The 13,913-nt window shown below is 42.8% G+C and overlaps 2 protein-coding genes across 4 annotated transcripts; one reads left to right on the top strand and one right to left on the bottom strand.

The window, feature by feature from the left end:
• cep135 (centrosomal protein 135) lies at positions 1-9,164 on the top strand. Of its 3 annotated transcripts, none has more exons than XM_074636077.1 (25): positions 1-123; positions 219-409; positions 503-670; positions 797-938; positions 1,037-1,121; positions 1,212-1,340; positions 1,519-1,734; positions 2,370-2,435; positions 2,601-2,751; positions 2,823-3,052; positions 3,142-3,297; positions 3,379-3,516; positions 4,119-4,196; positions 4,336-4,487; positions 4,929-5,044; positions 5,156-5,310; positions 5,545-5,600; positions 5,713-5,881; positions 5,959-6,069; positions 6,160-6,345; positions 6,471-6,680; positions 6,780-6,982; positions 7,092-7,196; positions 8,357-8,506; positions 8,708-9,164. In XM_074636077.1, exons 1-25 carry the CDS (start codon positions 11-13, stop codon positions 8,727-8,729), a joined length of 3,498 nt encoding a protein of 1,165 aa, XP_074492178.1. In that variant the 5' UTR covers positions 1-10; the 3' UTR covers positions 8,730-9,164. The 3 variants fall into 3 exon arrangements, with proteins under 3 accessions (XP_074492178.1, XP_074492179.1, XP_074492177.1); XM_074636078.1 differs by having other exon boundaries at positions 196-409; positions 8,357-8,530; XM_074636076.1 differs by having other exon boundaries at positions 2-123; positions 8,357-8,530.
• Positions 9,165-9,393: 229 nt separating this feature from the next.
• Positions 9,394-13,913, bottom strand: chst14 (carbohydrate (N-acetylgalactosamine 4-0) sulfotransferase 14). The gene is made up of 2 exons (XM_074636079.1): positions 13,436-13,913; positions 9,394-11,603 (listed from the first exon to the last, which is right to left on the bottom strand). The coding sequence occupies exons 1-2, from the start codon at positions 13,772-13,774 to the stop codon at positions 10,776-10,778; spliced, it is 1,167 nt and encodes a 388-aa protein (XP_074492180.1). The 5' UTR covers positions 13,775-13,913; the 3' UTR covers positions 9,394-10,775.

Raw genomic sequence — 13,913 nt, 5'->3', positions numbered from 1 at the left:
TATCACAGCCATGAACAACAACGCAGAGAGGAAATTCGTCAATTTAAGGAAGCGTCTGGATCAGCTGGGCTACCGACACCCACTGGGAATAGAGTCACTGCCACTGGTGGAGAAACTATTCATGTGAGACCTTTAATTCGTTTGCACCTGCTCTCCTTCATGTCAGCCATTTACATTTGATGAGCTGTAGTTCAGATATGTCTTCCTCTGTGTTGCAGTGACCTGGTCCACACTACTGAGAGCCTTCGCAATGCCAAACTATCAGCAGGGAAAACTGAGAAAGAAACTCGAAACTTTGATGCTCTTCTGGAGCCGTACAGGGCAGAGAACGCCCGGACGGTCCGGGAGAACAACGAGCTGCACCTTGAGCTTCTCAAGCTGAAGGAGGAGAAGGACCGGGTCAGCAGAGGTAAGCTGTCATAACCAGTTGTTCTCCCCTCCTCAGTACAATCTGAAACATTTTCCCACATCTGGTTTGACACATAATCGTGTCTTGTTTTAGAGCTCAAGACCCACATCAGAAAACTGGACCACGACACATCTGACCTGAAGTTTTTAAATAATCAGTATGTGCACAAAGTTCGCTGTTTGGAGAAGGATAGCAAGGCAAAAGCTGAGCGCATCCAGCAGCTGCAGGAGAAGAACATGCAAGCTGTGGTGCAGACGCCAGGTAATGCCAGGGGTCTGACCTGAGCTCTATGACAACACATTGAAAGTGACTGGTAGATTTTAAAGCGCAACCAAAAATCACTAGTTTACAATAATTGAATAATTGCATCCTCCTCTCCTCTCACAGGTGGAAAGAAGCGCAGCATCCCTTTCAGACGACAGAGAATGCAGATTGATGAGCTCATACCTTCCTCCTCTACGTCAGCGTATCCTGTGTTGCAGCCTGATGATCCGTATATATCTGATCTACTGCAGTTGGCAGATGGAAGGTTTGTCGTCTTTTGATAAAGGTGGTAACTCAGTGCATATGCTGGTTGTAGATGTTTGCATTTGCGACTGTCTGACTCACTGCTATTTTTATTTGTAGAATTCATAAGCTACAGGAAGACATCATAAAGGTCAAACTGGACCTGGAAAATGCTCAAGAATTTATAAAACACTTAAACACACAGGTAAGAAACAAATGAAGTACAAGCATTTAATACTGTGACATGTTAAATGTTAGTAAAGAGGTGATGAGATGTTGCTAAACACTTCTTTAGGTGGAGGAGAGGGACAAAGAGATCAAGCGTATGAATCATGCTCTTCACGGAGGACGACCTCATGATGTCATTTCCCTCGAGGCTCAGAACGTCAGTAATGAGAAACTGATCGCCCATCTCAACCTTCAGGTAAGCATTGCAGTCACATAATATATTTACCCTGATATATGAATGTGTATATAGGATATTTCTGACACGAGGTGCTCAGAGTTCCTTCAACAGGGTGGTTAACTTGAACCCAGTTCCTCTGGAAATAAGTGATCTGCATGGTTTCTAATACCCTTAGCTGCTGCTTTGTGTTGTACAGATTGAATACCTACAGGAGACCAACAGGACGCTGGATCAGAAGGTAGAGGGGCTGCAGCAGAGGAAGAAGGACGCCTCCACCGAAGTGGCCAATCTTTCTTTAAAGAACCTGGAACTGTGTGAAGAGCTGACGCACATAGACGACCTTGCGCAGCGGCTGGAGATGGATAAGGATCAGGTGTTGGAAACTGCTGACATGGAGCTGCAAGAAACTGAAGTAAGAATATGAGAAAGCAGGAAGAAAGACAGGGTTCCTACGCAGTATGGAATTTGATTTGACTAATTTCCAGGTCTGGATGAGTATGGAAAGATATTTGTGTTTTCCAGACTGTTGCCCTTACTTGGTTTTCTAAAGTATAAAATTCAGAAATTGATCATACAAGCAAGAGAATTTGTCATGGCATTTGTAGCAGCCAGGGCAGCCAAAATGTTAACCACGGTGTGAGAGAGAGCAGGCCGGAGCGAGCTTGACGTCGTTGAAAGCAAGGCACACACTCCTACACAGAGCTACCTCTAGGCCTGTCCCTCACAGCCTGCAAAACAGCTCTGATCTGAAGGGCAAGATGTTTGGAACGTCGTCCAACTTTCTGTGTAGGAGTGTGGACTGAACGGCCACGATGGGTAAATGCCAAATATAAAGCCTGGTAGGCTAAGGAGTCTGAAAAAGCAGGGCATTTTGAAATGGAAAACATGAAGGAATCCTGGAAAGACAAAATGAAAATTTTACATTTTCATTTCATTCATGTCATTCTGCCTGTAAAACACTAGTAAATATTACTATACACTATACTATAAATAATAGTGAATTAGCACAGTGAAAACAAACGTCAAAACTGCAAACTTTCTCAACAGATAGAAATTCAAAGGCAACAGAAAATCATCGAAGACTTGGAGGATATAATCACAAAAACAAGAAGGGTATGTACAGTAAAATACTCATTATATTTCCCTTATTGGAATACTACTGAATTTGAGTATATAACTGACATTCTTCAGTGAACATAAAGTGTTGTATGTTGCCAAAAATCTCTCCTGTTATTACACAAGCTAAAAACATAATATGTTGGAAACGATTGAATTCAGGAGCAGTCTGAAGGCGACTTTGAAAAAGACCGTCTCAGAGACCAGCTGGTGGACCTCAAAGAGCAGAATGAGAAGATGGAGGGACTGGTGAATTTCCTGGAGGAGGAGAAAATCCGGCTGAGGGAAAAAATAGAGAAAATGATGGCAGCTGGTAAGAAACATTCTTTTAGCAGCTTTACACTGTTGACATTAGTGTGTTACTGACTTGTTGCTGTTTCCTAGACAAAGACCTGGTGCTGGAGTTGGAGACCATGCGGGCTAAACATGGTGTTTGTGGACGGGAACGCTCCCCGTCGCGGCTGGATGCATTTGTCAAGAGTCTAGAGGAGGAGAGAGATTTCTACCGCCAGGAGGCTGAACGCTACAAAAGAGCCAGAGGGGCTGGTGGCCTGGATTCGAGTCCCAGTCGTAGTCCGGTCAGGGGCACGAGTCCTCGGTCCAAAGCAACCAGGGTAAGAGATGACAATAAAAACCAACATGCTCAACAGATTTTCAGATGATCCTCATAAAGCTGATGTATATAATGGCCTCATATTTTCAGGGAGGGGTTGCAGAGACAGAGCTGCTTCGTGTAGTAAAGGAAAGAGACGAGCTGAAGGCGGCTCTGCTGGACTTTGAGAAGCACATAGAGGACATCCAGGACAACGTGAAGGGCCTCAGCGCTGAAAGAGACCGATTCAAAACGCTGCTTAAACAAGTGAGTTTTATAAACTTAATTCCACCAGGTGGACAAACTTGTTATTTGACAATTTTAAGGAAAAATGTTTTTATCACTCAGGCTCAAGATGACCTAAAGTTGGCCAGAAGCTCAGACAGGTCAGCTGACCGGATGAAGCTGAAGGAGGAGGTCAGACAGGCAGAAATCAGAATCCAACAGATGAGCATTGAAAGAGACACACTGATGGAGAGATTAAAGGTTAGTTAATGCCTTTCATGGTAAACATCATAAATTGGCTTGTCAACAGTAGAATAGTATTCCTCCAGCATACATCCAGTTCTGTAATATGTTTACTTTTTGTCAGACTGTAATCAATAGTGTTGTTATTGATTTTATTAGTCAGGTGTTAGTTTTAAATAACATGCTGACTGTAATGACGTCAGCATGATGCAGAGTTTAACATATTTTGAGAATCTAGAGCTGCAACAATTAGTCAATGAATCAATTAGTCGATCGACAGAAAGTTAATCAGCAACAATTTTGATAATTGATCAGTCATTTCAGTCATTTATAAGCAATAATTCAATGTGAATATTTGCTGGTTTTCTATTATAGTAAATTGAATATCTTTGGGTTTTAGATTGTTGGTCAGACAAAACAAGAAGACATCATCTTGGCCATTTTTCAGTATTTTCTGACATTTTAAATGACCTATCAAATAATTGAAAACAGATTAACTGATAATGGAAATAATCATTAGTTGCAGCGCTACTTAAATCGGTCCCTCTGCTGAGAACCCACATTGGTATATTGTAAACTAGTTTTATAACTTGAGCCTAACACACACAAACTTTTTACAGGTTGCCCAGACTTCAGCTCTCACAGACAGACAGGGAGAGGAGAGGAGGACTCTTGACCTGGAGAATGTCGTTAAGAGTGTAAGTCAGCTGGATATATTAAATACATCTGCTCAAGCATGTGCTCAGGACACAGTTATTATACTATGATCACTTCTGTAACTTTGGTCCTAAATGGGTTTGAGTTGCTGTATCTTCAGCTGTGTGTTTTGTGGTGTAGTTGGAGCGGGAGAGACTGGACCTGCGGACCCAGGTGTGTCTGCTGAAGGGGAACAGGGAGGCTGTCGAGGAGGAGATGAAGGTTCGGTCCGCTGCTCTGGTCCAGAGCACAGAGGAGGTTTCTCACCAGAGGGCCGAGTCTAATGCTCTGAGGTTTGTGTTGTGAAATATGTCAAATAGACATTTTAGAGAAGGGGCAGTGTGCACACATCCGGCCAAAGATACTCAAGACAAAAAAACGTAACTATAGGGCACAAAGGAGGTAAAGATCTCCCTCAGTCAGATGTGAAAGACAAAACAGGCATTTCTCGTTGGCGCAGTAATCAACTTAAATCATTATCACCTGCTGATCAGCAAACAGATCGAAATGTTACCTTAATGAGAGAGAGAGAAATAAACCAATGTGCGGACCTCCTTTGTACCCTACAGATAAAAACAATTAGAAAATGAATGACTATGAAACGATGTTTAATGTATATCTGCACTATCCACTCGCACTGCAGAGCTTTTGACCCCATTATTATGCTGCCAAAAGGTGCGTTAAATGCATATTCTGAACTGAAAATGATCAGGGCTTGTTGTCTCTGTCTGTAGGCTGCTACAGGAGCAGATGGAGCAGTCGCTGTCTGATACCCAACACAGGCTGTCTGTGAAGATGAATGAGCTGCATGCTTCCCATCAGCAGATTGAGAAACTGGAGGAGACAATAGGTGAATATTTGTGGATTTTACGAGGTCCAGGATGGACTGCTATAGTTGGTGTTGTACTTCTGCTTCGTTTTTGTCTCTGGCTGTCCGCTTTATTTTTGTTTTGTCCGACAGGGGAGCTGAGTCAGCGGGGCTCCAAGCACAAAGAGGAAATGTTTATTCTTCAGAAGTCCATCTCTGCTCTGGACAGAGAGAAAGACGCTCTGCAGGACGAGGTGGATGAAAAGACTGAAAAACTGGTTGTTCTCCAGGAGGAGCTGTCTAAAAAGGTAGCCAAGACCAACAAACATCACCAAGATTGCAAGCTTTTATTAAAGGATAGGCTCAATACTCACATGCCCATATGTACGGTGAAAAAGGTGATTGGCCTCTATAATCATTCCCCCTGTTCATACTAGTTATGAGAAGGTCCTCCTAGAGCAATTCCAAGTGAGGGACAAAATCCACAATCATCTTTCTGGGATATGTTGTGCTTAACGAGGACTTATTTGGTGTTTACACAGGGACAGACCCTTGAAGATGTGAGACTCACAGTCGCAAACATGGACACCTCACTAGCGTGAGTATCGTGCTCTCAGAGTTTTGTTTTTGTTTTTAATGCATCTAAATGTCACGATGAAAGTCTCATACAAGAAATAATAAGCTGATGTGTTAATGTGTGATCCTCGCAGTCAGCTGCAGGGGGCGTTGAACAGCCGTGAGAGGGAGATCGCCAGCCTGAGGAGGCAGCTGGATGCCTGTCAGGAGGAGCTGTCTGGACTCAAGAGAGACAAAGAAATCACAATCAGAGAGAACAGGAGGCTGCAAGATGACCTGGCCACAATGACCAGAGAGAACCAAGTATGTAAGTTGTTTCTTCTGCATCATACACAAAGAAAAGAAGGAAAATAACAGCAGCTCCTGTTGTGTTTGTGCAGGCTGTACATGTGGAGATGGAGGATGCGTTGCATGAGAAGGATGAGCTGAAGATCAGGGTCCACTCTTACATTTCTGAAGTGGCCAGAATAGAGAAACTGATGGCCACAAAGGCAAGAGAAGACTACACTATATAGTAGATAATGTCATCCTATACACCCTCTCGTGTCTGCCAGTTGACCGCTCGGTGTTGACCCCCACAGGAGCAAGAGAACAGGGACCTGCTGGATCGTTTCAGGATGGCCCACTCTGAGGTGGAGGAGCAGGAGCAGAAGTTGCAGCAGGTTGAAGGCCTCAATAACTCCATCCGCCTGGAGCTGCTCTCCTCAGACACAGAACGCAGACACCTCCGCGATACTGTCGGCCACCAGGGGAGGGAAATCCAACAGGTATAAGCAGCTGAGGCAAAGGTCAACTAGAATTGTAGAAGCTACAATGTGGGAATATACAGACATTCAGAGGTGTTTATACCAGCGTGTGATGAATGTACCTTTCACCCCGCCGTTTCCCCAAGCATACGCAGGCCCTGCAGGCTTATGAGGCCCAAGTGTCGTCGCTGGTGCGTGGAATGTCCCGACTAGAGGAGGATCTACACAAAGCACAGGAGGAGAAGGCCGCTCTCCTCTCGGATCTGGCATCCGTCAGGGAGCTGTGTGTCAAACTGGACTCTGGCAAGGAGCTCGTTGCACGTCAGCTCACCTCCAGGAGCATGGACCTAGAGAGGGTGAGGCCTGCTGCTTTGCTGTGAACCGGTTTCATCCAGCTGTAGGTTATACATGACGTAGGTGAGCAGTTATTTAAATAAAATCTGCATGTTTTCTAGGTCACAGGAGAACTGGAGGATGTTCGGTCGGAGGCAGAGCTACTGAAGAAACAACTGGCCAGCGAGAGGCTGACTGTCCGTAACCTGGAGACACTTCTCTCCACCAATCGGCACAAGGAGTTCCAGACCCACCTGACAGCCAGCGAGAGAGATTCGGAGCTGAAGGTCCTACGTGATCGGCTGACCCTGGCTGACAGCAAGACGTAAACAAAATCCAATATCTTGGCTTGAGCTGTAAGACTTGAATGAATGCCTTTTTTTTTTCAAATTGTTGATTATGATTTGTTTGCGTGTGTGTGTGAATACACTCAGAGCGGAGCATGCCAGGGAGGTGTCCCAGCTCCGCGGCAAAGTCTCTCAGCTGCAGACGGAGATGGACGTTCTGAAAAGACAGTTGACCAGCGAGCGCTTTGAACGGTGAGCTGACTTTTAAACTCTTACCGAAGCACAGACCTCATTCAATGGAGGGGAACCATAGCTGGAAGTTTGACACAAATTAGATCCGTCAGTATTACTACAAAAAGTTATTTTATATTAGCTTTGTGAAGTGACTCTACTAATACCAATATATTATGTATTCTATAATTTAGTAATTATACAATCCTGTCTCCTGCAAAATTACGTTCCCATACAACTAAACTGCATTCTCAATGACGTTTCGAGGGAAATGTATTTTCTCTTGGTTACGGTCGCAGTTTTAAACACGTAGTTAATGTTGTAAACAAAACAAAAAACACAACACTATTAAGTTAGGTTTAGGCAACAAAAGTACTGGGTTAGGTTTAGTAAAAAAACATCATGGTTCGGCTTAAAAAGACTGGAAGTGGACGTGAAAAGTCCAGTGTTTGTTTGACCCATCCACCACCACTCCCACCAGCCCAATAGGGGATTTTCTCGCTTGTTATACTCATTATCATTCCACGTAACTTTCATTCACGGTTGCTCAATATACTAAGTCATTTGCCTTTGGCCTTCTGATTAATAGGATTATTTTTGTATCAGTCTATGCATTTTTTTTTTTTTTATTTTAAGAAAATCCTACTCATTGTGCGTTTGTTTTATCTTTGAAGTAGCATATCATCAGGATGTTAGAGACATCAGACTGAAAATGTCCCATTTACTGTGAACCAGCTAAAAGTTTCCTCTTGCAGCTGGAAACTGAACAATTTCCTGATACGAAGTTTGGTGAAAATGAAACTGTTGTACTTTTTAGAATATCTGGACATATAGGGCTGCAACTAATGATTATTTTTATTATCAATTAACCCGCCAATTATTTTCTCACCAATTCAGAGCCCAAGGCAACATCTTAAAATTGTTTTGTCAGACCAACATTTCAAAACCCAAAGATACTCAAGTTACTTACATATAATGCATACAAAAAAATGACCAATGACTTCTGACACTTTTGTTTAAAAAATGACTCAAACAACTTAATTGATTACCAAAAGTTACAGTGATTTACAAGTAAGAACTTGCAGCTTTAATACTTGCTGTAGTAACAAGGATGTAACAACACAGTGAAGGCACAATACATAAAACATGTTGTGATTGTCCGATTGTTTCTCTGTCCTCAGTGAAAGGGCCGTTCAGGAGATGCGCAGACAGGGCGTGTCTTTCTCGTCCCTCGACGTCTCCTCCAGTTCCCATCACACCTCCCCAGAACGCTCCATCCTCCGAACTCTCAACCGCTCCACCGACAAGTCAGCAGACAAGTACGCAGACAAGTCCGCAGACAAGTCCGCAGACAAGTAAGGCTTTGGGCATGAAAATTATGCAGCTATTCATTGTTTTTGGTTCAGGAAATGATTTTTAACTTTAAACAGGAAGCACAGCTGTTGGATAAAGAACAACAATGAAAACTATTTCAAAAAAAAAAAATCCTCTGCCTTATTTCACCAAAATCTTTTTTTCTGTCTCTTTTTCAGAAGTGTGAGCTTCAAGGATTAATGACTAGAGACAGAAAGATGAAGAATATGATGAGTGAGTCAGAAACCACTAGTTTTGAGTCTGGACATGAATTGTGAGGGTCTCCATACGTCTTGGCATTAATAAACATTACAACTTTATGTACCAGTTCAGCCATAAAGGCTCAGGCTGAAACCATGCCTGGGTGTTTGCTAAAACTAATAACAGTGCCAACAGTCGACAACAACTTCTCATTGACTCCACTTCCTCTCTGTCAGTATGTTACACAGTCATTGATAAAATTAGTATTCAGCTTTTGGTTGAGAGCAACTATAACCTCACACATGTAGCAAGAGAAGTATTCGTTCAACCCTGTGGTCAATGTGTTTTATGCTTAATATTCATGTTTTTTCTAATGATGTTTAAATTATTAAATTATTTTTAAAATAAAGCGATAAAAATACATACATCACAAAACTTGAACTTTTCTTTTGTTACAAAGTTATAGTAAAGCCGGACGGGGAGGAGAGGCTGTGACACATAAGACAAAAAGACACAAAGCTTGATTTAAAACCCACAAACCTGTGAGTACATGGTTTGTGTTTTAGCCTGCTAAACCACTGTATGCCCCCAGAAGCTATAGACCTTTTCATTGCCATCCTGTTCTGTCAGCTACTGCATTAACAAACATTGCAACAGGAAATACAAAAGGGCCCCATTTTACCCTTCACCTTCTCCAACGTGTAGATGAAGAAACAAGCAAAACACAGAGTTTGGTCTTGCAACCTTATTTACATTTACATCAATATATACTGACTTGGTTCATATACTGTAACAGTGCATGACAGGAATATGTTGACTAAGGCTACATCCACACTAATACTAATACTGAATCTCCGTCCAGAGAAGCACGCCTGAAAGCGCATGTCACATGACCATTCACGTACGCTGGGTATACGTGTGCCGGTGTAAACAGAAAACAGCGCTGGACATAGGAATTGATGCAAAGCGCTAAAATAATAGCTCGCCACCTGCGCATGTAGGCAGTAGTAGCATAATAAAATGCTGAATTTAACTGCACAACAACTGCAAGCAGAGACAACAAGGTCAGAAAACGCTTGTAACTCTTCATCCAGAGCTGATGTTGTTTGTTTTCTACCGGAAAAGGTAACACATGATGGGGCGTGACGAATCGGGGAAGGACACGTGAGGACTGACAAGACCCAATCAAGAAGCGAACGTGGGTGTCTGCGTCATCGTTTTCAGAGGTCTCCGTTTTCTGTCCGTCCAGACTAAAACGCAACCCCAGAGTTTTCAAACTAAAATGGGGACAGCAGTGTTTTCATTCGTCTCCGTTTTAGGGGCTTGAAAACGCCGGAGTTGTGTGGACGTTAGGCATACAAATATGCGTTTTAAAACAAAAACGTATAAGTGTGGATGTTGCCTAAAGCTACGTTCACATTACAAGCAAATTGGGCCCAAATGTTTTTGCTCTCAAGTGATACAGATTAGATTTTTTCCAGAGTAGTATGGACACCGAAATCTGATTCAGATCTGAGCCACGGACGTACTGACTGGCGGAGTTTCGAGATGTCAAACAGTAACGTCACACATCGTACACTACTCGTTTATTTAATTTACTTCACAGAAGAGCTGTTAAAGTTAAATATCAGCCGAAATGAAAAGTCTTTCTTTAGGATTCACACAAATGTTACATACGTTATGATTTAGGAGTATCATCCGTGTAACGCGGAGCCCAGATCTGTGGAATTGTGCAATATGTAAACAGAGTCTGGTAGTCACTGGACTCCAACAACTCCAGTGTGTATTTTTTGAACAATGGGTAGTCTCTAAACCCTGTAATGTGAACGTAGCCAACCTGATTTTTTTTCTTTGTCTTGAGCTGATTTCAAGCTTTAGTGGTTTCAAGTCTCCATCTTTTCCAATAATCAGCATTTTTGCGATGATATTTGAAACATCTCAAGTAAAAATTTGTAACAGCTCTCAAAATACTGTCTCCAGGAATAAAAATAGTAAAAAAAAGTTTTCTCTATAAAAATAATCTCAGAGCTATAAAAACTTGCACATTTAGTGCCGGCAGTGTTCAGTGGTTGTGTTGGGGAGAGGATAAGCGTAGAGGGAAAAGTCTAAAATGTACTTGGGCAGGAGTTCCCTCAGTAGCTTCTGTGGTAACGTGCACAGATAATAGTGCAACGTCTCCGTGGTGACGGGCTTGTACCACGTTTGCCTCTCCGGGAAGCGAACGTGAGGTGGCGCTCCGACGCGCTGAAGCACAAAGTCCGAATCACTCTCAAGGTGCTCGTAGGAGCCGATGAAGTCGTAGGACACGGCGCAGGGTTGGCACAAGTTGTACACCGGCATCCAGTGCTCATTCATGCGCTCCGCATCCTCATCCAGCAAGTAACGGACAAACTCTGCAAACGTCACATCGTCTCCTGTCACAGCCGCGTCCTTGGCGCGATCTTTTCTGTACCGCTTCACGATCTCCACGCCGTACTTTTTCTGGTAGGACACGATCTCTCCAAACTTGTTCCTGTACGCAGAGAGCAGGCGCTCCATGGGCTCCCGCACGAACATGAACTTGAAGTAGTGCTTGAGGCGGTGGCGGATCTCCTCGGGTTTAAAGGAGGACAAGAACTGCAGGTCGCTGCGGTGGTCCATCTTGATGTTGACTTCCACGTTCTCCAGAGCTCCGTTCAGAACCTTCAGGACCCTCTTCCAGTTGGAGCAGGCCACTTTGGGGACGTAGCAGTACAGGAAGTGGTACTGGTCGTTCACCAGGATGTGCTGCAGCAGCGTCTTCCTCTGCGGGGGGCTCAGGGACCAGATGCTGTGGGGCATGTTCTTCTGGCTGCACACAGTCCTGATGGTCCGGTTACGGATCTCCTGGAGGATCTAAGTATGAACACAAATCAGTGACTTTTTAATGTACTAAAAGTCAGGAGTCAAAGTCCTTTCTTTAATTTATTTTATTATAAAAAAAGCAATACATTTGCACACTTTGCTACTGTATAGTATGTCATCCTATGTTTATATTTTATATGTTAGTCAAAGTAGTTTGATATATTTATAGTGTATTCTAATTAGGGCTGTCAAAGTTAACGAGATAATAACGTGTAAACACAAAAAAATGTTAACGCCACTAAATTCTTTTAACACGTCGGAACTTGCGGTTTTTAGGTTGTAGCGGGCTCAGTTTTAAAAGTAGAGTGAAGATACTGGCATCATATGAAACTAGAAAACCCTAAAGAATCCATTGGTACCAACCATGTCATGTTAGCTTGTTGTGGAGAAACTTGCGCTAAATTTTGGCTACGGACAATCATGCGATTAATTGCGATAAAATATTTTAATCGATTGACAGCCCTAATTCCAATATATTTTTCATATTGTGTATTCTATAGATATATATCCCTAGTGTTGATATGTATATTTACTGTTCCTGAACAGTAATTTTCCTATTTGGGATCAATAAAGTACATTTATCTATCCATCTATCTATCTATTAAACTGTCTTTTGGGAGTCCCCCAACATTATGGAAGTGCAATACTAAACCGATGGAGTGCCCCTTTAAAGTGAGGAAGAGTTATTAAATAAACTATATACACATTTCTTTATGCACGTATAATTATGGGTTGCATTGATCCACCTTGTTGCCTTATGATCCAACTTTTAAGCCCAGAAGGATTTTTTAAGATCACCACATTAAGAGACACAAAAATCACATATGTCGGTGAGCACAATAAACTAAAAAAGTTTTATTTATATATATATATTTATATATTTATATATATATATATATTTATATATATTGTCTGTGTTGTCGACACCAGCGCAAACGGGCCTGAAGGTGAAGGGCAGTCATTGCAGGCTTCCTGGTAGCCTTATGAGAATACACTGTTTACCATTGGCAGAGCATTTTGGCAAATTTTTCTTAGGCACCACCCACATAATCAGCTGTGCTGCTCATCCCACAAATGCATGATCCTTACAAGTTGGACATCATTGTGAAGGTAAATAAACAGGCTTTCCAACGATGTAAAATACAATGACCATTAGCATTGATACAACAGAAATAATCGACCAAACACAAGTTTCTGAACTTTCTTTTTCCAGTCTATATGTTGTTTGATCACCAACTTTAAGTCATTCTTAACCCACTAAATTACATACCTCACTAATGGAGCCTTTAATCCTTCTGTTTATGCCACAGATCTTATAATATTGTGAAATATTCATAGTTAGGAGACAAATGAAACTTTTTTACTTGTTAAAATTCATGCTTTATGCATTTATAATTAGGGGTTGCATTGATCCACCTTGTTGCCTTATGATCCAACTTTTAATCCCAGCAGGATCGTTTAAGATCACCACTTTATGAGACAAACCCAGAACGTTTTAGTAAAATATGTTGTGTTTGATCACCAACTTTAAGCCATTCTTAACCCACTACATACCTCACTAATGGAGCCTTTAAGATAAGATAAGATGAACCTTTATTAATCCCCGGAGGGAAATTCAGGTGGCAAAGCAGCAAAGCAGCAAAGCAGCAAGATAGTGCATGTTAAAATGTAGATAGTGCATGTTTAAAGGTAAATAGAGCCTTTAATCCTTCTGTTTATGCCACAGATCTTATAATTGTACTGTTTGGACCTGTTCACTTGGTAAAGTTCACCCCCGAGTCTCCAGCAGAACTATCCGGGTCATTAACTCCAGGTCTCTGTACCTGTGAGTCCTGGTCCACAGCAGCCGGGCTGAGTCTCTCCGCAGCCTGCCTGATGAAGTCCAGCCTCCCGTTCCCGTCCCCGTCCCGGTACCCCCGGTTCCCCCGTGGTGGAGGCGTCTCCATGCTGTTCAGCATTCCCTTCTCTATCATGAGCAGCAGGCCTCCGGACGCGACGATCACCAGGAACGTGAGAACGGACGGCAGCACGGCGGAGCTGCGGCGGACCGAGGAGCGGCCAGAACCCACCGGGCTCACCGGAGTCCTGAAGCTGATCACCGAGCTGCTCCTCGGTCCTCCTCCGGTCCGGTTCATCCCGTAGTCCTGTCTGCGGGGAAGCATCGTTTACACCCGGCTGGTCTGTTTAATACTAACTTTATAAAGTTTAACAGCGAACTAACGTCACTACGTGAGAGGAGAACCGTTTGTTACCGACCACGTCACCACGTCCCCATAGTTAACTTAAAGAAGGAGGTAAAGC

The sequence above is a fragment of the Sebastes fasciatus genome, chromosome 5, assembly GCF_043250625.1.
Source record: "Sebastes fasciatus isolate fSebFas1 chromosome 5, fSebFas1.pri, whole genome shotgun sequence".
NCBI lineage: Eukaryota > Metazoa > Chordata > Actinopteri > Perciformes > Sebastidae > Sebastes > Sebastes fasciatus.
This window is presented reverse-complemented; position numbering and strand designations above follow the sequence as displayed.